This window comes from Lagopus muta, chromosome 6 (assembly GCF_023343835.1).
Source record: "Lagopus muta isolate bLagMut1 chromosome 6, bLagMut1 primary, whole genome shotgun sequence".
Lineage (NCBI taxonomy): Eukaryota > Metazoa > Chordata > Aves > Galliformes > Phasianidae > Lagopus > Lagopus muta.
The window spans coordinates 40,073,889-40,098,550 of NC_064438.1; the positions used below are offsets into that span (position 1 = coordinate 40,073,889).

The following is a 24,662-nucleotide window of genomic DNA, read 5'->3' on the forward strand; positions in this document are numbered from 1 at the left end:
CGTTGCTGGTTTGTACACTTGGGGGGATTAAGAATAGCATTAGTTGTGGTTTCTCTCTGACCAGAAATTGTACCCAGTTTTCCTGTACTTCCTGCAGTTCCACTTCCTGCAGTTCTCATACTTGATGCTGAAATGAGAGCTGAGTGGTTTGGGTTTCTATTTTGTAGCTTCTGATCTGTTGTTACAGTACTTACAAACTCAGGTGCAGTTGGTGGCTGGGACATTGAGACACATTTCTGAGCCACCTGAAATTTTGGATGTAGGATGGCAATTTTGGTTGTGTTTTCAAAGAGGCTCAGAGGCTGGGTCATAAAAATCCTGCTCGTAACTTGCAGTGTTGAGTACAACTGAGAAAGTGGTTTCTGAATACTTCTGCTTCTCAGCTTCTTTATCTGCAGTGGAAATTCCTCACTTGTATGTCTTACTGCGCTGAGATTGCCCACTGTCAATGTGGAGGACAGTGTCCAGCTTTGTGGAGGTTTTCTGTTGTCTGAAAAATAAACCAGGAAAAAAAAAACTTTAACAAATACAAAACAAAACACAAGGTGAAGGAACAAATTTCCAGGCTAACTGTAAAGAGAAGTGGTGCTAGAAACACCTGTTGTAGATATCCAAAAGTCTTAAATATTTTTGGAAAAACTCCTCAGCTATGAATAGTCTTCAACTGAAGACAAGACAGATTCCAAGAGGCCAAATGTTCCCTTTGGATCCCCAAATGAAACTAAATCCCATGTTTCTGAAACAATTTGTGATTGGGATTTTTTTGTGGTATTCTCTCCCTCACCCTTCACAAGTGTTGTGTTATCGAGCCTGTCTGGGATGATATTAAGCACTAATGGAATCAATAATTCTTGATAAGCTCTTCACTTTATCTCAGACTGCTTGCCTTTATTTAGGAACTGAAATGCCTTTCATTAAGAACCTGAAAATACACTTCAGCAGGTTTCATACAGTAAAAATGCCTGGAGTGATTTATACCAAAAGCAGATGGTTGCTTATTTGTTTGTGATTCTTCCACTGTTACGCATGTAGGAGCATTAGGATATTCTGAATAACATACATACATGTTTGCAAATATTTTCAGTAAGTAATCCATCTTTTGTCCATGTTCATGTGAGAGACACACCTTCCACAAGGAAGAAATTGAGTTTTTGTCACAGAGTCTAACAGTGCAAGCCTAATGGTGAAGGAACAGATATATTTGTCTGATTTTTAAAAAGCTTCAACTTAATACCTCCTTGTATTAGAAAAAGTCTAGTCTAGCATTCCAGAGTTATGGCTCCTTGAAGGGAAACTTGTGACTTTATAGAAGGATGAATGCATGTAGTAAGCAGGAGAGGGTAGTCTAAGTAACCATTTTGTGCACCTTAAGGTGCATGTTATCAATATTAGAGAGCTCACAATGTCATTTGTCACAAATGCGGATTTAGAGTACATTGTCTCAGTTATTACCGGCCAGAGTGTGGAAGTATGTTTTCATCATCTACTTAATTTTCCTGATTCCTTCTATGTGCTGTCAGTAGCATGGTCAGTGGAATATCTTGATTTTTACCAAGTCAACTAATGAAAGCATATGTTTGTGTATATTCCTTTTAGAAGCCATAGAATTATTTTCGGAGTATACAAATAAATGATGTGTGTAATTAATGCTTTTGTCTCTGAATTTTCTGTTTTCTAGCTGGTGCCACGTATATATTTGGGAAGAGTGGAGGTCTCATCTTGTACACCTGGCCAGCTAATGACAGACCAAGCACAAGGACTGACCGTCTTGCTGTGGGCTTCAGCACAACAGTGAAGGATGGCATTCTTGTACGGATTGACAGTGCCCCTGGACTCGGTGATTTTCTGCAACTGCATATAGTGAGTATAGCTAAACCAACATCTATGTCAAACCTGAATGTCTATCTATATGTTTAAAGAAAACTATCATGATGAAATAAGGTATGTAATTCTCAGTTCTTTTTGTATCTTCAGTACTCACCAAATTAACCTGCATTAGGTAGTCTTCAGGGTTTGTGAAAATTGTCAAATGGGATGAACAGGGAGGTAAATCTTGGTGCTGGAAGAACGGGGAATGAGGGGAAGGTCTTATAGCATTCAGTAGCAATAGAATGTATTCAAGAACTGTAGAAACAATGTGAATATAATTTCACTAATATTTCTGAAATTTTGGTGGATTATTGCTATTCTCAGAAAGGAAAGAATGAAATGGAATAAGAATTTTTTCTCACTGAGGAAGTTAAGTAGAACTGACCACGTTCTTATCTGGTGTGGAGAGAGTCAATACAACTGACGTTTGCTATTGCAGGGTAGTTCCAAATAGCATGGCCTTGCAGGAATTATTTTTCTTTTGAATGCAAATATTAATGAAGAACATCTTCAGTGAAAATGGCTTTAGTGAAAGTTTGCATTTCTGTGAGAAAATGAGACTAAGACTAGAAACCTTTTCAGCCTGTTTCTGTGTTTTTCCTTATAAGGTGGGGAGAGGGTTGGGGGCAAAACAATATTGGGTTTATTTTCCATTCTAAATAAGTAGTTAAGAAATTTTCTAGAGGTAAATGCTAGTCATGTTGCTTGATGGTCATGTTTTCCATGTTGTATGCATTAATTCATGTTGGAAGAAGAATGTGATATTTGCAGGGTTCAAATGATCTGGGGAGCTGCTGATATTTCACTGGAGATTAGAGAAGGTGTAAATAATTGTGAGGGATATCCCAGTACAATATACAGACCTAGTGTGAATGATTGAAAGTCTTAATCTGGTACAGAGGAACTTAAAATGTTCAAAATCTTGTGGAAATGTAAGGAATATTGCAGAATGTTCCTGAAGTAAAATATAAGGCTAGCGCTCATTGCCAGCATTTCATGTGGCTTTAGTTAGAATTTTGTTATAAAGCTCAGATGTTTAAAATGATTGGAGTATGACTGGGAACCATTACACTGTCACCAGTTTTGCATCTCTTTTTGTGTTCTTTCTGAATGCTTCGTGTTTTGTGTTGGAATGAAAATAAAATCAAATCCTGGCATTTTCTCCTTTTTTCCCCAAAGAAATGCTTTTCTTCTTTCAAAACAAAAGTCAAACAAAACCAAAAGCCACACTAAACAGCATTTAGCGGGTTGAAATTCTGTAGCTTCTCAAGCTAAAGAGGTTGGACGTGACTGAAGAAGAAATTGTATTCTTCAGCTATTATAACATATAAGACTTCTGTATTGTCTGTTAACTGGAAAACAATATGCAAGGCATGTGAGCAGAGGTAGAAAGATGCGAGGTGGCTAGATCTTAGGAGGAAAAAAGATAGGATCTTGTTGCTGTTGGCTGCCTTCTGGGATGTTACAGAGAAAATGGAAGTCAGACTCGTCTTAAGGTGGTGCTCAATAGAAGGAAGAGGGAAAATGCGCAGAAGTACCAACAGGGAATTTGAATCTTTTATTGAGAACTTTTAACAATGAGAGTATGTACATAATGAGTTTTTTTCAGCGTCAGTGACAAAGGTGCACAGTTTTTTTTCTCTGTAATTTGGTCTTTAGTATTTCCTCTTTCCTTACGGATGAGTCCAACAGAAATTTTTTTTGAATGGTCATGTTTTTGGCATTATCTGAGATCTAGAGACATTAGATACCTAAGCTATGATCTGTGGCTGGTATTAGTGCTAAAAGTTCTCTTGGCCACTTCAAGTACAGTTTGGCCAATTTTATGTGTAAAAATACTCACTGGCAGCAAATACAGTAGTTCAGCTTTCTCTTGTGCTTTCTTAGACATGGTGAATTAGGAGGATTTGCCAGTTATTTGTGAATAGCGAAGGTATGTTGCTGTGTTTTTCTGTGTGGTATTCACCCTTATCATGTCTACTGATAATACTGATGTTCAAATAGAAAACGTGGTCTGAGCCTCATGTCACTATATATACAGTAAATAAGTTTGAACTTTGAAAATTGCTATTGGCTTCTTGAATATCGTTAAGACTTTGTTATTTCTAGCTTATGTATAATTCAAGCATTTTATGTAAATTACTGAAAGCCACAGAACTGAGTTAACATCAAATTATTTTGGAAAAGGTTGAATACTGAAAGGTGCATCTTGACAACTAAAATGTGAGACTGTGTATGATGATTTACTTTGCAAGACATGCAAGCTTTCTGTGAGATCTGTCTTCCTGACTAAGTGAAAATTACCACATGCTGTGTGCTGTTATGTTCAAAGATGCTGTCCATCTTCTGTTTCTCAAGCCTTGTCTTTCCATTAGGCAGGACTTCCAGTGTCAAAATGTCATGGTTCTATGTTTTTTGTTTGGATAAGATAGTTCAAATGATGATTAAAGATACAGGAGAAATATATTTATATATCAGGATAAAGTTATGAAACTGCATTAAACACAGGAGAAAGAATTAGAATTAAAGTATGTATTAAATCAGGGAAAACTGATGTTAAATTAACTCATTTTATGCATTTTTAACAAACTAACAAATTGGCTTTTGGGGAGGAATTCTTCTATTTATTTTAACTGATGGATGTTTTTGAATGAGTACTGGAGAGGCCTCTTTTTCTGGGGTCTTTCTGGTATGCCAGTCAGACCTTTATTTATAAAAACTATTTTTCAAGGATAGTATTTACTAAACTCTGGCCTTCTCATTCTTCCTTAGCTGCTCTGTTGTTTATTATAGTTAACAAATTTTTTAGTGATCATTTTGTACTGTGCATTACTACACTAAAACAATCCAGTCATAGTATGGGTTGTATTGTATACAAATCTGGTACAATTTTAAAGGTTGTTAAAGGAACTTGTATTATTCTAGAGAGACTTCTTAATAGTTTCCATGATTTTTTTTTTTTTAATACTGTGTATGTTTTGGGGCATTCATTATAATCTTTCCAAGAGACAAAAAGGCAAAGAAGGTATCTTTAACAAAGACTTGGATATTGTTTAATTTAAGATCTGTTTGGATTTCATTTTAAAATTACTACTCCTTCAGACATTGTGGAAATTCATTAACTAAACTGTCTCTTAAATGACAAAAAATTACAACCTCTGAAACTACTTTCTCTCCTGATTTACAATGTAGAATAAGCCAGCAGCACTGGGAAAATAGATGGCATGCATTTCAGATCGATGTTGTATATGAAGCATGAGGCGTTAGTGTGAATAGCTCTAACTGGATCATATAGTCCAACTCCCCTGCAATGAACAGGAACATTCACAGATAGATCTGGTTGCCCAGAAGCTGGTCCAGCGTGACCTTGACTTGTCTACAGGAATGGGGCATCCACCACATCTCCTGGCAACCTGTTCCAGTGCCTCACCACCCTCACTGTAAAGTACTTTTTTTTTTTTTTTATGTCCAACCTAACTCTACCCTCTTTAAGCTTAAAACCCTTTCCCCTTGTCCTATTATAACAGATCCTTTAAAGAATCTGTTCTCTTCTTTCCTGTAGCTCCCCTTCAGGTATTAAAGGGTGACTATTGGGTCACCTTGGAGTCTTGTCTTCTCCAGGCTGAACAGTTCTTTCAATCTATCCTTATAGGAGAGGTTCCATCTCTCGGATCATTTTTGAGGCTTTTCTCTGAATGCAGTTGCACAGATCAGTGTTTTTTCCTCTACTGAGGACTCCACATCTGGATGCTGTACTTCAGGTGAGGCATCTGCCAGGCAGAGAGACAGGATCACCTCCCTCAGCCTGCTGTACATGTTTCTTCTGATGCAGCCCAGGCTTGGCTTTCTGGCTGTAAGGGCACATTGCTGCCTCACGTCCAGCTTCTCATCAGTATCCTTTTTTTGGTAGGCCTGCCCTCAATCCTTTCATCTCCCACCTTGTGTTGGTGGTGAGGGTTGCCTTGACCCAGGTACTAGACTTTGCACTTCAGTTTGCTGAATCTCATGAGCTTCACCTGGGCTAATGGTTCAAACCTGTCTAGGTCCTTCTGGATGGTATCCTGTCTCTTGGGTGTGTTGACAGCACCCTGCAGCTTGGTGTCATCAGTAAACTTGCTGAAGATGCAGCTGACATGCTGTCAGTGTCAGTGAAGATTTTAAAGAATATTGGTCCCAGCACTGACCCCTGTGGGGCACCACTTGTCATTGGTCTCCATCTAGATATTGAGCCATTGACCACCACCCTCTGGGCTTGATCCTGCAGCCAGTTCTTTGTCCATTGAACAGCCCAGTCATCAAATCTATGTCTTTCCAATTTTGAGAGTAGGCTGTTGTGGGGTACTGCGTCAAAGGTCTTATGAAGTCCAGGTAGATGAGATCAGTGGCTTTTGCCTTGTCCACTGATGCAGTGGCACCATCATAAAAGACCACTAGGTTGGTCAAACAGGATTAGCCCTCAGTGAAACCATGCCGGTTCTCCCATATCACTTCTCTATCTTCTACATGCCTTAGCATAGCTTCCAGGAGGACCCGCTCTGTGATCTTTCCTGGCCCTGAGGCGAGACCAACAAGTTGGTAGTTTCTGAGGTCATCCTTTTTACCCTTCTTAAAAATGGGTGTGATATTGCCTTTTTTTTCCAGTCACCAGGGGCTTCACCTCATTGCCACGACTTTTTAAATATCATTGTGAGTGGATTGGTGACTATATCAGCTAATTCCACCAGGATGTATCTTACTGGTATTCTAGACTTTCGGATGTTCAGGCTCTGCAGGTGGTCACAAATCTGATCTTCCCTTGCAGCAGGAAGAACACTTCCTCCCCAGTCTGCTCCTATCTAACCAAATAATGTCTCCATATCTAAATTATGAGTTATATTTACAAGTTCAGAACAGGGCTTTTACTCTTGCTTTTCCAGGCCTTAAACCTGTATAAAATAAGTCTTTGAGTTTCATTTGCTTCTTTGAGTGTACCAAAAGCAGTTGAGCATCAATGTACGAGGGTTATCTTCATTTCTGAAGTTTAGTGCTTATCATGTGGCATTTCATTCAAGAACCAGCAATGGTCTGTGTACATTTCTCTTGTCTGTTTAAACAAATTAGGAGCCTCTAAAGGTGGTTGTAGAATAAAACATCTTACACGGAATTTATACACTGAAGCATGCCAACAGATCACCAAAAAATAAGGTGGATCAGGGGCTTCTTCAGTGAAGCAAGGAATTGTTTATTAACTGGCTAGGTACAGGAGACATCTTGTGTAATGTATGCTTGTATAGTTAATAAAGAGAAGCAACTTGTGTATGAGAATGGCTGGACTCTTACTGATTAAGGACGGAAATTAGGATGAGTTTTCAAGCAAAATGTTACGTTGTCTGAATCCTTAGAAAGTCTAAGAGAACAGACTGTCTGAAGACATTTTCCACCAAGATAAAAACCAACTGAGGGTATACTCTGCAGGTCTCCTATAATTATTCACATATAAAATCTATCTGAATGCAGCTTTCTATTATGGATGAGTTCTCTGGCACAGACTTTTAAATGCACCGTCTTTAATAGGTGCAACCTGGGGATTAACATATGCACGAAGACTTGAAAGCTTGAGTGCTAACCTTCCAGACAAGAAGGCAAATAAGCTGAATGAAGGAATCAGAACTGTTCTGGTTTAATTTTGGGATATGAAGATATAGCAGGGTTTTTCTTTCATTTCTTTGTTTTTTTTAAATAAGCATTTGCAGCTGTAGTTCATTAAGTTATCTCTGTACTAGGTAGCATTCTGGCACTGTAATGTTTGGTGTGGGAGTATTGTCTCCTAACAACACTGGGTAACTTAATGCTATAACATAGCTTGAGCTATTGTATTGCAAACATATTCTAAGCATTACACTGTGCATCACAAAAGTCTACCTCCCTTCTATAATTATTGATAATGATAAAAGTTATGTTGTCTCTTCTTTTTTGCTTAGGATGGCAGTCATTTTCAGATGAGACTAGCATCTTAATCATGCTAAATTTTTTTGTTGATCTATCTTTGTGTAACAAGGTATGGTGTATTATGTAAAGATGAATTTCTTGGTATTCCACAAAAATTAGTTGGATTTTTTCATGACTATTTTGATGTTTTATGACCATGACAGAGTAATGACATGAAGTACCTTTTGTAATTATTAGACAGTGTCCTGGGAGATCAGTTACTGAACAGAATAGCTGGGAAAAATGAACATTGCAAAGACCTACTTGGAATCCATTCTGGCCAGGGTCAGCCTGCTTTATGTAATCTTTAACTAGAAGAAGGTCTCTGTTCCTGACTAAGTACTTAAAAAATATTTAAGTGTACAAAGGTGCACATATACCCAATTCATCCACATTAAAAAAAAATAGAGCTAAGGTAGCATCTACTTATGTTGGGTTTGTAGAATGAAGAACACGGCAAACACAAACTTCTGCATTGTTGTTTTGCATGTGAAAAGCTGTATCTGAGTGTATTTGAAGTATGCACATCAGAAACTATATCTGTCCTGGTTTTCATATTGTAGTGTATGGAGTTTCATATTGTATGATATGGAGTATTCCATATCATTCCTTACCTCAATCAAGTCACTTTTCCTATTCCATTTCCTTTCTCCTGTGGGGAGGGAGGGATGTCACGCAATTAACTCTTCAAACTGCAACAATCTGAGTGAGCCTCAAATTTGAGATATGCATCGTTGTCTGCTTTGACAGCTAGCAGAAAATAGCTAAGGTTTTTGATTTATTAATTTTGATGAAACTGTTCTACTTAAACATTCAGGAATTCTGACCAAAAATGTCTTCAAGTTTTGTGTTGTTCTTCTCTAAACTCATTGGATCCACAAAGTCCTTTGTGTTTGTGCATGCTGTATTTACTTTTCCCTAGAGCACATACAAATAAGTAAAACTAATTTGAAGGAAAGAGAATTGACTTAAAATTTCCAAAGCAGCTTTAAAACATGTTATTGTTACTTCTACTTTTATTTTGGAAAGTGAATTAAAAAATCACTTTTCATGTATTTGGACAAGTTCATATTATGCATGGAAACTGTCTATGTATTATCTACTAGCTCTTGGGAAGAGCCTGTGGTAGCTGACAAAGAGTTGAGAGTAAACCTTTGAAGGTTAAGGAGCTTTTCACCCTAGTATGCTGTTTATGGCTGGCACAGCTTGTTGCTGTACCTTATCAAGTGATTGTGACGTCCTTTTGAGGTTCAGTCCCTGTTTTGTTGCCAGTGGCTGCACCGTGTGTATGAATGAATATATGTAGTTGAATGCAGTAGTGCAGGAAATAGCACACTGATATCCTGTGGATAAAGATGATAGATTTTAGATCCCTTGTTCCACTCAAGCAGCATGGAAGCTCAGTGCTTTGATATAGAGGGACTCATTAACTCTTCACTCAGAAACAGTTTATGCATAGATCCTAGTGCTTTCACTGTTATTGAAGGTTGTGAAACTAATTGGAGTTATCGTAGAAAGAGCTGAAAGAGCGATATTAGCAAAAATGATAAAATTGCAGATTGGGCCACAAGTTCACCTTATTAGAGTTACAAACCTGAAAAGAATATTGGGGCTTCAGCTCTGCAGGCTGATTTGAGTTTAGTTTGACAATAGAGAATGGAAAACTAAGAACTGGAAGGGAGATTTACTGGAAAGTTATATCGATAATTTTGTAAAATGTAGATTAAATATATGATGATCTAATTTTTTTCCATAAGAAGAGAGGTTTGCTGGTTTATCTTATTTTGTTTAATCAAGGAAGCTGGCTTCTATTGCTAAGATAATGATTTGGTGTAATGGACAACAGCTTCTTCTTGCCCCAGTATGAACCTGCTCATTTTAGTGTTGTGCATCTAGCAAAGCCAGACCCTAATATTTCAGTGCAAGTGCAGAAATGAACAAGCAAAAACAAACAAACAAACTAAAAACTCTCCTAATTTGAAAAAAAAAAAAAGTCTGTGAGGTAGCTGATGTGAGAGATTATTCTGTAAGTATGCAACTTCTGTTAAAATACATCATGAAGCTTTGAAACCTGTTTAATTTGTGACAGTACCTTAAGTTTTGTTCTGGTTGTTTGAATCACTGAGTTGTTAAATGATCAATTCTCAATCTTCTAAAGTAGCTATCTATAGACTTCGTATATTACGTAATGTTAAATGTTAGGTTATCACTTCTTTATATAAAATGCAAAATAACAAATACAGTACTTTTTTAATGGTTATTTTATTTTAGCCTGTGTTTATAATGTTGGTGGAATACTTCATCTAGGGCTTTATAATATATAATAATTTCAGTGCAACTTGAACTGAATTGTCTTTACTGTTTTTGCAGTACTTAATATTTGAGAGCTTTTTAAGATTTGAAGATTTTCTCATTTTGTAAAACAGTTTGTCAGAGAGTGAGTAAGCCACAAAATATTGGGTCTTTTTTTCATGCTGAGAAAGTTTATATATTTCTTACTGCGGTTCTTTTTGTTGTTGTGCATGTTGTGTTGTTGTCTTTCCTTAAGAATTAAATACAAGTAGTGAAATGGTGTACTTTTATTTTAAGCTGAGTCAAATAAGAAGAAACCCAGATAGGATCCAGTGCATTTCTTTTCTTGAAATATCAAACATTTGAAGAAAACGTCTCAGATTTTTATTGTTCATTGTGAAGGAAGCAGAAGTCGTTGATATTTGAAGACTGTATACTAACAACTGGTAGTATTAATTCTTTACGTGAAGCACTGAACCTACAGAGTGGTTCAGAGAAAAACATCTTCTGTATGCATGGATAAATTGCACTAATAGATTCTAAATTAAATCTGCTTGTAATTAAAGCCTTTATCACCTTCTCTATGGCTGCAGCAAAAAAAAAAAAAAAAAAATTCTTGATCTTGGTGTTAATGGATAGCAGCAGGGTACGGTAATAATTCACTGTGTGTTCAAACATGCTGAGTACTACTCAAAAGCAATTAAACAAGGGCAATCATCAGTTTAATTTACCCCTTACTTGGTATCTGATGCAACCTTCTCATCAAAGGTTAACAACTGCTCAGTACTACATCTGTTACAGTGAAATGAATTGTTCTTCTATTAAGTCTCTAGGAAGAACGTCTTAAAAGAAAACATAGTATTGAATCTTTCTAATAAAATGTAAACTTATCTAATTCAAACAATGTGTAACATGTTTGCACTACAACTTTAATTTCCAAGGATTTCAAAATACAGCTTAGAGAAAAAGATAAATTAATCAATGGCATGCATCTGGTTATAGGATAAAAATAAACTCTTCTACAGAGCGTGAAAAACTAGTCCACAGTTCTACATGAGAAATGAACGAAGAATGCTACCTTTTCCTTTTTCAAAAGGAACTGCAGGGAGAATTTAAAGGAGTGCACAGAACTAGTTTTGCTAGAACTCCAGCATCCAACTTCTTACATGCTTGCTTATTCATGAAGAGGCACAGTTCTTATTCAAAACCACTGCCTTCACAGTTGTTACAATGATTGAAATGCACATGTATTTTAAAACATCTAAACAATCACAATACATCAAAGTATTTCTTTGAAAGGTGTATGTGAACATCTTTATAAAATGAGAAAACTAGGGAATTGAGATTAGATGATGTAACTGAAGATATAACATTGGAATTGGAGATGATTATCTCTGAATGGTTCTCTTTCCTCAAAACAGTAAGACCTCTTTCCTTGTACCTCTTTTGAACCACTCTCAGGGGACAATGCTAACTGCAGGGAAAGTGTAATACCTTTGGAAAGCTGCTGTTGCCCATAATATATGAGGGTCAATTTTATAGCATCAGGTGGTGGTGTTTTTGTTTGCTTTTTCCTTTTCATTCAAATGCGCTGGGTCCTGAACTTTTTTAGCTTGTGTGTTGCTGAGATCATAGTCTGAAATGGTATTATTCGTGCTAATAAGACTCTCCCATTTGTTAACCTTTCAGTACATAAAGCGTGATTGAACTGAGAACTTCCTACTGGTTTGAGAGGCTTTTATGCCTCTTGTGCAAAAGAATTGGTATGGGGAAGACTGCAAGCACAGTCCCAAACAAAGCTGAAGTAAAACTTTAGTGTGAAAGCTCTTAACTATGTTTGTCATTTTTTTTTTCCTCTTCTACTTTTAAATTTCAGATGCTTTAAGCAATTTGCAAACTACTGACTAGTGCGATTTGGGCCAGCATAAAGCATCAGCTGAGAGGTTTTTTTTTTGCCTGTACTGATGACTATGTACACTACTAGCTTGGAATATCTAAACTTACTTTCAGTGCATGCTGTCCCTGTTTTAGCTTATTCTTTATTCTTGTCAATTACTGATGCCAGGAGTGGAGTCTATGCAATCTGTGTAATAGCAAAAATTAAGTATGATAAAGAAGAGTATATTGTACTGATTCAAGCTTCCTTTACTCTGTTATCATTTATCATTTCCAGATAATCTCACGTGAACAGCAATAAAATACACCGACGCTGAAATTCAATATATGTAAAATGATGCTAACATCACGCCTCTTTAGTATGATGCTGCTCAGCCTTAGAGATAATTCTGTGGAGTACACCATATCATGCTTCTGTTATACAATTTGAACTAAAGTTAGGGAAGATCCTCAAACTTTAACAGGCATTTCCTCTCCTTTAAGGGAGGTAGAATCTACTTTTCCTTGGAGACTGCTTTGAGTGTACAGTTAAAATAGATTTTATGAACTTATTTTTTGTTACCCTTTTGTATATGGAATGCTGTAGCTTAAATATATTTCAGGAGACTAGGTGCTCACTGTACAGTGATCTTTAGGTGTGATTCAGGTGGGGGCAGCACATGCTGCAACATTTCAAACTGAAGTAAATGGACCTCTGCAACAGGAGAGTCTTTCTGTACCTGCTAAGGCAATGAATTGGGCAACACATGGAAAGATTGTGAGGACCTATTGAAAGGTATTTAAGCTATACAGCTGGGAGGGTTTCAAGGGAGGGAGAGGTGGGTTTGTTTCAGGTGGTGTTATACAAGTGCACTGAAGAGCTGAGGCAGGAGAGGTCATTTCAACATGAATAGATTTCTTTGTTTAGTGCCTAAATTTATACTCAGTGACCTCTAACATCGTGGGGAGTGCAGAACTGTCTGCACCTTGTTGCAAGTGATTGTTTTATGAAACTGTCACTTTTAATTACCACGAAGACCTAACTTCATTCACACTCCTACAGTATTGGGTTTACAGAAAGGGTTTTACAAGAGCTATTTCAGTGCACTGTTTGATATACTGAAAAGATTTTCCTGTGATATGGTAAAATTCTGTTGTGAAAGTGAGTAATACTCTTCTTGTGTTTATCCTGAAAAATCTGTCTTACATATGTGAATCTTTACTGCTTCTTTCAATGCATAAATGTAGTTCTTATTGTTGGTGGTATTTTCAAGACCTTACACTGTATGTATTCTTGTCTGTTCTTTGCAGAAGGGAGGGATGTTGTGGTTTCTCAAATATTTCTTTAAATAAGCCAAATTGAATAGAGCTCTTCAGTAATGATTATTGTTAATTACATCAAGGTTTTTAAATGAAATGATCTTCAGTCACTTTGCCTTTTTCCTGCAGACTCCATTCATATAGTTCGGATTATCTTATTGTGAATTTTTTTCCCTTAGAACTGATTTTAAAATGAAACTGGTTTTAAAATCCTTTTCGATCTGAGTTCTAATCAGAATCTGTTTGAAGCATTCAGCTGTGTTCAAGAGGACTGATTACATTATAGCACCAGATAAGCATTGCTGCTTTGTTGTAAACTGACCCAAGATTGATATATGCAAGCTACTTAGGGTATCTTAATACTATGTGTTTGGTTTATGCTTGGATGTGTAGATGTACTAGGGTTATGTGCAGAGGCTTTAGTAGCAGGACACCTGCAGGGGTGGCTTCTGTGATCAGCAGCTGCCTTTGGTGTTCTCAGGTCGCCTTTAGTTTCTCACTGCGCTAGTCTGTTAGTAATAGGTATTAAATTATATTAATCTCCCTACAGTTAATCTGTTTTGCCCGTGATAGTAATTGATGACTGATCTTCCTGTTTTTATCTCAACCCTTGAGCCCATTTTTTATTGTTTTTTTTTTTTCCCTCTCTTTTTGAGGAGAGGGAATAAAGAAGCAATACAGTAGAGTTAGTGTGAAATAGAAACTGTGAAACAACCAGAGCTCAGTGCATCTGCATGCAGTTGTCTTTGTTTCAGAAACCTTTTACAGAAGTAATGTGTTCAATTTAAAAAAACTCTTAACCAAGGGCTTTAGGTTCCCTTCCAATTTGTTGTCCTGTGTCATGACATTAACACTTTGTATTCATAATTCTTGTTTGCTCATTTATGCATTTTTTAGTGATAACTGTGTTCAATGATAATGCTGAGTTAAAAGGAAGATGGGTTGTCCTCTGGCTTTCAACTGTCAGTCTTGGAAATGATAAACATTTTGACGTGTTAGGAGACACACTGGCTCAGTTTGTAAGATATGTGTCAGACTGGAAATCACATGATAGGCAGGATTCCTGAGATAGTCATTAATGGGCTTCTGAACTGGTGAATAGAGCATGGTAAATCTGGCCTTTGAGATAATTGAGAAGACATCTCTTGTAATGTGAGCAGCAGTACTGAAGGATGATTGCTACTCTTTGGGGACAGACGATAATACCTTGTTACATGCAATTTGAAGTTGCACACCAAATATTGATCTAGTCTGGCCATGTTTTAACATCCTTTAGCAGCTGCCTGATGCATTTCCTCCTTGCCCTGCTCCTATCCACTTTCTATCACAAAAACTATTTGTTGGAGTAATTCCATTTACTTAATGAAAAATGTAGGTTACAGAACAGGCATGATAGCTGAGAAAATAAGTTTTATAGAGGCATGGAAGAGTAATTCTGATTTTTAAAACGTGCAAGTAGGCAAAAAGTAGAAGTGTGAGCTGTTTTGTCTGCTTCACTTACGTATTGCATTAGAGCTTTCTATATTGTTCTTCTTATAATTACCTTGATGCGACACACATCATGACCAAAGAAACAAAGAAGGACCGGTGATAACTAGTACACTTGATAATGACACAGTGAGATGCACGTGGTACCTGTTTCTCACTGCTTTCTTTGAATAAAATATGATCTTCAAAAAAAGTTGCAAGTTCTAATTCTTAAATGGCTTAAATATACTGAAATTGAGGCAAGTTTTTATTTCTACAGGATTATTTTGATTGCAGAAATCTCTTCATTAGGGTTAATGGAGCTGTGACAGCATTCAATTAATGATGTATGTTCCACAGTGCTTGCCGAAAGAAGTTCCTCATTTGAACTTACCCATGAAAGTTTCACTGGACACTGATCATTCACTGGATAGTTATTTCCTTAAACCATAAAGGAAAAAAAAATGGATTTAGGTTCTCGCCTCTCATACTGTAATGTGTGCACTCCTATGTCAAAAGTCACCTTTCTCCTGGGAGGATGAGTATGTTGCTCTTTCTCCAAAACTGCTGATAGTGGATGTCTTTGGACTTTGGAGGTCACCAGTATCGCTAGAGCAAAGTCAGGTCAGAGGAATACATTTGAATTAGCTGGAGCTTAAAGGATTAACTGCTGAACATTATTCAGTACTTTTTACTAAGTCCTTCACTTTTAATGCCGTTGTGTTTTGGGAGGGGCTGTAGATCAGCTAGAACAAATTCTGTGCCTCTTTCCTACTCCTTTCTGAAATCAGGTGACATCTGATAGCATGTGCTCCCTTGTAGGATTGTTGCTTTGTTTCGTTTTCTAGTGAAATGCCTGAGTGGTTGGCTCTCTTCATTTGAAGTGTATTTTTGTCAATTATGAGAGTGAAATGGAGATTCATTGTTCTTATAGCTGGCTTAAAATCAGAACAAATAAAATGAGTCCTTGGGTACTTTGGGCTCCTTGCTTACATTGCTTGGACTGAAAAGCCTGTGGTCCACTTCACTGTTAAATTACACTGTCTTGGTTGTATAAACTAAATCCAGAGGTGACAGGAAGCATTACATACTAGCATAAATGAGGAGGTTATTGTGAATGCAATTTGGTGCCAATGCTGTATATCCATAGATGCGAATGAAGCTTGTCTAAATGCCAGTGAGGAGAGACGAGAGGGACTTGTGCAGCCACGTTGTATTATCATATGATATTATACTGTGTATTGGGTGTAAATGACAGTGTTAACAGCAGGAGGGGCTGAAGCAATAGCCTTTGAGAGAGGATGCTGTGGTCTGCCCCCATGCTGTACGCAACTGTCTCCAGCAGACTAAATGCAGGATGTAGCTAAGCCTAATAGCTAACGCAGCTGATGGTTCTTCTGTAATAACATTAAAGAAATGGCAGAAAATGCCTAAGAGAGAAAAGGATGGGAAAAGAATAAGTCATAAACATTAGGGGGAACATCTGCTATGGAGCACTTCCTCCTCCAACAGAGCAGATACCCTTGTTCCTTGCTTGCCCAAGGGGGAAAGTGAATAAGCAGCTAGTAGGATGTTTGAATTCCACCAGAGCCAACCCACCACCAAGCATTAGTGGCACAACTGTGTGGAAATAGAGGGTAAAGTTTCTTAAAGGCCTTTGTTAGTAAAGCTAACCTCACCTACTGTAGCAGTAGTAAAATTTAATGTTGAAAACTACTATGAGTCTCAAGGTGTTTTGTTGTTGTTTTTATAATGAGGATGGAAAATAGGCCAAGATTACTAAAGGTTTGTGTCTCATTGATGATAAATTTAGTCTTCAAAGATTCATCACAGTGTCTCATGCTGACTGGAGTTGTGCTGCTTCTCATGATCTCTGTGTTCCTGCCTCTCTTTACACATCATCTGTTAACAGAATGCTGACTGCTTGCTAGGAAATGTGTAGTTATGAGGGTGAACAGCAAACCAAATTTTAGGCGAATTTAGCTGAGGCTGTGGAACATGAACTCATTTGCTTGCTTGAAAGAACCTCAAAGTCCTCAAAAGGACCTGGAGTTACCTTCAGCATATGGAAGGAGTACTATTAAATGGTATAAAAGGGTGCCTTATTGTAGTAATATGAATATAGTCTGACTCTTTTCAAAGCACTCTGATTATTCTTGATAGGAACAGAATATTATGCTGAGAATACTCACATCAATATTAGATTTGAAGACTTGATATTGATAAGGTTTTAGCAATAACCTTCATAGTTTCTGTTGTTAGATTTGTGTTACTCATGTCCTTGGTTGGACAGACTTACCTCAGAATGAATAAGTATACCGTATCACTTTACGTATTCAGAAACATTAGTTACATTTCTCAAAGATCTACCAAGGAGGTGCAAGTTAATACCTAAAACAGGCCAGGCTTTCCTAAGAATTTATGCAAAGAAATTAAGGGGTAAAACAGTCCCAAAGGTCAGCAGTACACTGCAAGCAATACCTTATACAAAGATGATAGTAGGATTAAGTAGATATCCAACCATCGTATTAATCTTGTATATCTTCTGTAAAATCTATCGTAGTCTTTACCTTTGATGATAGACTACAGGGTATATGGAACATTGAAGCATTGGAAACCTCAGGGAGAGCTGTCTTCTAAGGATAAAAGCTGAAAATTAGAATGCGTAGTGTATAATAGAAATACAGAAACTAGATAAAGCTTGTTTTCTAGATTTCTGGTATGAAAAAAGATCGAAGGTTCTCTGAAATAGATTAAGAATAGTGCCCCAAGGGCTTTCTGATTAGCTAGGTTTAGGTTCAGTTTATTTTTATAACGATCTGAGGGCAGGGAAATTGTCATTTTGCAAACTCATGGGAATATTGTTTATCTGTTTATTGGAAATTGGTGATATGGTGCCTGATGTTTAGTAGCAAATTTATAATTATCAAAATTGCATATTAAATTTTAACTGCAGTGCAACAAAGAAAAAGCAAATAAGATGAAAAACATCTAAGTTTTGAGGGGAAAAAAAGACAACTGAAAGATATGGTACTTCTAGTAGTAATGAAGAATTCAGGAATTAGAAAACAGATATATAATCATTTCAACTCAAGACAGATTGCATTGCGTTTTCTGGGTCTTTTGCACTTAGTTTACTGTTAACAAGTTATAAGGATTTTACCACTTTGTAGAAGTGATGATTTCACATCTGAGTAGGCTTGAATGTTTAATATGGTAATAAAAATCTTAATATAATTTTTTTGGAAAGACATGTTTCTATTGATACTACTTAAGCATTTTCCTCAATGAGGGATTTGCTTTTCAAGGGAAAAGCTTTCACGTATGTGAAAGTAATATTTTGAAGAGAACTTCTGGGCTAATGTTCTTACAGCTTTCAACGCTGATTGTAGTTATTCTGGAATGACCGTGGACAAAGATCTTTCCACTTAGTGTCCTAGCATGCGACTATTGCTTTCACTGATGCTTACTTAAATGCTTATCAGATGTTGTTTCAGCTTTTCTTTATAAACATCATAGACCCTATTTAAAAACCTCCAGTGCTTCTTCACTGGTAAGCCTTAATGAATTAGATACAGAACTGGAGCCCACTGTGATGTCTAAATTGGGAAGGTTTTGAGGGGTTCATGTTCCATTTTGCATCACCTAAACTTTTTTTGAAGAAGCACGTTGTCTGAAATGGCATTTGATATTTTTCTACTTTGCTAGTGGAGTCTAATCATGCAGCCAGATAATACAATACAGTTGCTAAGAGATATCAACTTTAAAAGCCTGTCACTGTCTTATAAATACTTTTTGATGGGTACAAGAGAACAGTGGACAAACTGATTAATATTTGATAAGCCTTCATTTAATGGCTTCAGCCTTTGTAATTAACCTTCTGTTTCATTTAAAATATGTGTACGTTTTCAGGTCAAACACTTGGGGTGGGATACACTGAACTGTCAAAATGAAAGATGAAATGATGTGCTGGGATCTCCAGGTTGTTCACAGTACTGGGAGACTGAGCAAAATGCTATTTAAAATTCACTGTTTTGTGCCAACTTCATTACACACACTTGTATTACAACAGCTTTTTGGATCAGTCCACCTATAGTGCCACAGCATTTGTGTAAATGAGAAAAGGTAAGAGATGACTCATCCTGGAATTCGAAGGTTTTTCTATGCAGCATGAGAGAGGATGTAGTGCATTGAGTACAAATCTTTTTGTAGAACTCCCTTGTCCAGCCCAAGACAAACTGTTGCACAGAGCTCTTTTCTTCCTGACAGCTATTTTTTGCTCTCTGGCTGAGCAGAATATTCTTCAAAACATTCACTGCAATTATAGAGTCCTCTAGTTTGGAAAGACCTTCAAAATCATGAAGGCCAACTACATACCTCATGTGAGTCTCATCACTTAATTACATTCCTTATTTCCTTAACTTGTTTGCATGCTGATTCCAAACTGAAATCTTAGGTAGAAGACCCTTATTCCAACCCAGTATGCTCTTATTATCCACTTCAGATGGAGAAGACAGAGGATTCGGGGTCTACACTGGTAACCTGGGTTATTTTTTCCAGTTGCAGTGAAAACGAGGGTAAAAGAAAAAGTAATTGCTATGCCATCTGCCATTTAGTCTTACTGGGTTGTTTCTTCTATTGGTTTAAAACCAACTGTTATATTTCATTACATTGATATCATAAACCTGTTATGTTTAAAGATAGAACTCCATGGAACGGAGATCAGAAAAATCTATTTCAGCAACAATCAGCACTAGTAACAAATAAAATGAAAGAAAAGGAATATATGGGGGAAATAATATCAACAACTCAAAACAAATTCACACCAGAAAAGTAATGTGAATTTACAGCAATTATTGTTCTGAAATTCCCTCTAAGCTGATTTGAGACCAAAGCAGACTGATCCAAGTGCGGCTTAATGGGAAGTAGTTGATGTTTGGGTAGCCTAAATGAAGAGCTGATTCAGGCTCCATCTAGAAAGAAGAGCTGGTTGAAACTATTGACATTTCTGCTTTTCATTGCAATTATAAGAAACGCTATTGCCACCTCTTGGAAGATGATTAAAGTAATTGCCATCTTTTTGTTCTCCTTCAATTGCAATCACTGGATGACTGCTTTCTTCTGTGTCTTGATGTGTTATGCTCTGAATCTGTTTCCTAGAGAAAAAGTCAGACTCAGCATAATTGGGCCATTTCCCTGTCACAGTGGTTTCCTTTTGAATCGTGTTACTCTCTACGGGTTGTAGTGAGGTCAATCACATTCAGTCAAATGGCTGAACAGTTAAGTGTAGTAGAATGAAGTACCTGCTGTCCATGCAAGTTGGAGGAAAAAAATATGAAAGGACAGTCTTGGGAAAAGAGGTATCCTTGCTGTTGTTAGCAAAACTTTGCCCGTTTACAACTCATGCTCACTTGAATTTGTCCTGAAAAGAGAAAGTTTGTGTCCTTGTGATGTGCAAGTTCTCTCATCAATATTAATGTCATGGCAGTCAAGTAGCATTCCTCTATACTAATCTGCTGTTACAGGAAAGCATCTCTGTATATTCATACAATATCATGGCACAGTACCCCTGAATTGGATGTCAGGTGACCTTGAAGTATCATGCAAGGTGATCCAACGTTACAATGCAAAATGATCTCTGATTCAGTGCCGTGACCCAGTGTAGTGATTATTGATCAAACATTAGGGTTCAGTCTTGCACTCACTGTGCCACTACCATCATTATTGACTTAAGAGCATGATGCAGGGTCATTTTGTGAGACCTCACATAGCACTGTTGAGATTCGTTGTCTTTGCATATTGATGCAATGTTATTTGTTGTTAGTCTAGTTTCTCTTTATGGAAATTATAATCTATCTGGTGCAGAGTTTCTTTATGTTTACAAATTACTAATGACACTATAGACTGAATAATGCTTCAGTGTTATGTAGTGATACTTGCAAGGATACCAGTGCATCCTTACTCTAATGAGCCAAGCCCACACCTGTTAACATTATATATCCACCTCTACTCTCACCATCAGTGTGCACATAGCTGTATTGAAGGACCATTATTAGAGCTAGGAAATTTCAAAGAAATTTTAAATATCCATAAATTTGGGGATAAACTTATTATCTTTATGAAACTGTTCTAGCACAATGGTATCTATTCAAGCAAAACTCCTGTTTTCAGTTGCATCTGTGAATGTTCTATACTACAAATCATATCTAAGGGTCTATAGAGTGAGTGAAACTGATGAGTAACATCTACTTACTGAGTTCGAATACGTGACTGTGCAAGTGCTTACTGTACAAAATTAACTGTTTTGTGTGCATAACTTGGCTTTAACCAAAACAAACTAAAAAAAAAAAACAACTCTGAGGTTTTACTGTGGGACACAGCATGGACGTGTCCAGGTCATAACAGGACTGGAATTTTAGTCATACAGCACTTCCTTTTGCTACTTGAACTAGCATAGTAACTTATGGGAGTAGCATTATTTTTGACCATGTTGTCCTAAAGATCAAGACAGGATTTTTATGGCGGTAACTTTTACTACCAATTAGACAAATGCCAGCAAGCTTCTGGGAAAATGAGGTTTTATTCCCAAAAGCAGTAGTAAACCAACATTTTCCTCCTTTGGGATGTGAAGAAAGAGATTGTGTGTCTCCATAGCTTCTTTTTCTCGTACCGTACAAGTTTTGTTTAAAAAAGATGCCACAAACCATCCCAAGATTGCTCATGCCATTCTTTGTGTTAGGCAATCACTTAAGTGAGTTGAGATAATTAATTGCGTGAGTCACTGACACAGGTATTTGTTTGAAGTACAGAAATATTGTGGTCTAGGAAGTGGCAGAGGCTATTCCTGGCTCCGGAGAGGAGCAGTACTGAAGGAGCGAAGATTTTGTTGATGCTGAAATTTTAATGCAATGAACAGTATAAGGCAGACATGTAGCATGAGAAACTTCTAAATGTTTCTGATTTTGAAATCATAATAGCTTGGTGTAAGTTATTTTAATGGGAATTGTCAAGTATCTTTATTAGGAGGAAGTCCCCTCATTAATAGTCCTTAATGTGCTAGAAAAAATCTATTGTTTCCCTTTGACTTATCCATTATTCAGTCTTTGATTCTTGTAATGCAGTTCTCATTTAGAAGTTGCTTAGCAGTATCATCTTACATTTTAATTTCATATTGCAGAAATATTTGTCAAATCTCAAACACTGGATTATACCATCAAATAGATCAGGCAAGTTTGACAGCAAAGTAACAAAATGGGGAAATACAGAGGATATATTTCATATTGGTAATTAGCAGCATTACAGAGGGAGGCAGAGAAGTGGTAAGCAGCAGTTAAATGACACTTTCGTAGTGATGCATTTACAGGTGACCTGAAGTTAGTTAAACATCTTTGAAGATAAACTGTTAGGTTATTCCTTGTGTGCTGGTGTAACTATTACTTTTGATAACAATAGCTTCAAAATCTGTCAATAGGTTGTTTTTTCTCTTTCCTTTAGAGTTTTAATTTAGTGTTTATTTAGTTCACTTCATTTGTTGGCTCTTACTTTACACAACTTTGTGTCTCTTGCTCTTGTCTCTCACTACTACTCTTTGAACTTTCTTCAGAGGAAAATTCACAGGTCACCACTCCATGGTCTGCTATTTAAACTCTTGATACTGTCTTGTCACCAGTAACAATGTAATCCAGGAAACTGTCACCTTCAGCCTTTAACTTTAGGTGAACAAAGACTGCCTTATGACACTGAATGTGTCTAAGTCAATGGGCCAGATGTCATGCATCTCAGAGTCCTGAAAGAACTGGCTGATGTGGTTGCTGAGCCCCTGTCCATCATATTTGAAAAATGGAAGCATATGGTTGGACTATTTGGTGGATAAAAAATGGTTTTATGGTTGAAGCCAGAAGGTTATGGTCAATGGCTCTATGTCCAAGTGAATTCCAGTCATGACTGGTGTCCTCCAGGGATTCATCTTTGGACCACTCTTACACATGTTTATCAATGACAGACAGTGGGATCAAGTGCACCCTCAGCAAGTTTGCAGATGATGCCAGTTGACACAATAGAAAGAAGGGATGCCATCCAGAGGGATCTGGACAGGCTTGAAAAGTGGGCCCGTGAGAACCTAGTGAGGTTCAACAAGGTTAAGTGCAGGGAGTTACTCTTGAGGCAAGGTAATCCCAGATATATGTGCAGGCTGGGGGAAGAACTCATTGAGAGGAACCCTAAAGAGAGGAATCTAGAGGTTCTGGTGGATAAGAAACTGAATATGAGCCTGTAGCATGTGCTTCCAGCCTGGAAGGTCAGCTGCATCCTGGGCTGTGTCAGAAGAGGGGTGTCCGGCAGGGAAAGGAGGGTTTTTTTCCTCTTTACTATCCTTGCCCATTGAAGCACTCAACAAAATAAAGATGTGAAATAAGTCCAAAGAGGCACCACAAATATGATCAGAAGGCTGGAGCATCTCTTTTAAAAAGAGTGGTTGAAGGAGTTGGGCTTCTTCAGGTTAGAAAAGAGCCTGGGGAGACCTCAGTGTAGTCTTTTTGCACTTGAAGTGAGTTTATAAGCAGGAGAGAGGCTAAATTTTTACACTATCTGATAGTGATAGGACAAAGGAGAATGGCTTTAAAATAAAAGAGGGTAAATTTATGTTAAATACTAGGAAGAAATTCTTTACTCAGAGGGTGGTGAGGTATTGGATCAAGTTGCTCAGAGAAGCTGTCAATGCTCTATACCTGGAGATGTTCAAGGCCAGGTTGGATGGGCAGCTTGATCTGATGGGTGGCAACCCTGCATACAACAGGGGTTTGGAACTCAGTGTCTGTCTTTTTTTAAGATCCATTCTAATTCTAGCCATTATGTGATTTTCTGTGATAAAGAATGTCTGTCTTCCCTTTGTCCTCATTTGGTTATGAATGTTCTTCAAATAGATGTGACTTCAAACATGCTTTTGGCAACAGATATCTTGTTTGTTAAAAGATGATGCTGTAACCCAGAGCTGGTGGTGTTCCTTCTTTGTAAGCAGGTGCACATACACTGTTTTTTCTTTTCTTTTTTTTCTTTTTTTTTTGCACTGAGGGCCATATAAGAATGGAATAGACTGGTGTTTTGGCACTGATTAGGACCTTACAGGTATTGAACAGTTATATTTAGCTGAACAGTTTTGCAGGTGCTGTCAGGAAAATAATAATGTTTCTATTCAATGAGTATGTGAAAAATTAGTCAGAGCCATAAAATCATACAATAGAGATGGATTTCACAGCACTTTACTGGCAATGTATAGTGCAATAGTTCTGGCTTGTACAGTTGCTTTCGGAAAAGAAGCATTCTTCTATAAAAGCAAACAAAAGTGGGGTGGTGATCAACTTTGGAGCCTGTGTCTGAGCCTTTGAAAGAAAAGGGTAAGTGCAATTTGGGCAGGAGTGGCCACCTGAAATCCACAGTTTGAGGTATAGGATGAGATAAGCTAGGTAGTCACCATTTTACCTGTTTTACAGATACAGCAAATTGATTAGGACTGTGTTACATGTGAAAGGAAAACCACATGGGGATTCATTCACAGAGCTAGGAGTGGACTCGAAGAGTCTCCCGAAACGGAACCCTACCCACTGCACTGCTTTATCTCAATCCAACCTGCTGCATGCCTGAAAAATGCCACTTTTAAAATGCTTCCAGGAAAATCACAAGAGTATAACACAAGTCAGTCAGTAAAGCTAGCCAGTCTCTTGTTCTCTGCAAGCTTGGAGAAGGTTTGAAAGCCTTGCTAAAGCCCTAGAGACTTGTTTTGTTGCCTGCTAAAGATGGTATTGTCTTATGTACTGAGATTATGCAGTATGATAGATTAATGTTGAAGAGTAATTAAATGTAGGCAGCAGCAGAGA

General features: G+C 37.4%; 1 protein-coding gene across 20 annotated transcripts in view; it reads left to right on the forward strand.

The window, feature by feature from the left end:
* NRXN3 (neurexin 3) overlaps positions 1–24,662 on the forward strand; it is a 945,174-nt gene that overhangs the window by 705,381 nt on the left and 215,131 nt on the right. For all 20 annotated transcript variants that reach the window (XR_007377978.1, XR_007377979.1, XM_048950079.1 and 17 more), the window contains one exon: positions 1,679–1,860. Coding sequence is in view for 18 of the 20 variants with exons in the window: in XM_048950079.1 (XP_048806036.1) it covers positions 1,679–1,860 (182 nt within the window). In the remaining 2 variants the exon portion in view is untranslated. The remainder of the gene's footprint in view (positions 1–1,678; positions 1,861–24,662) is intronic.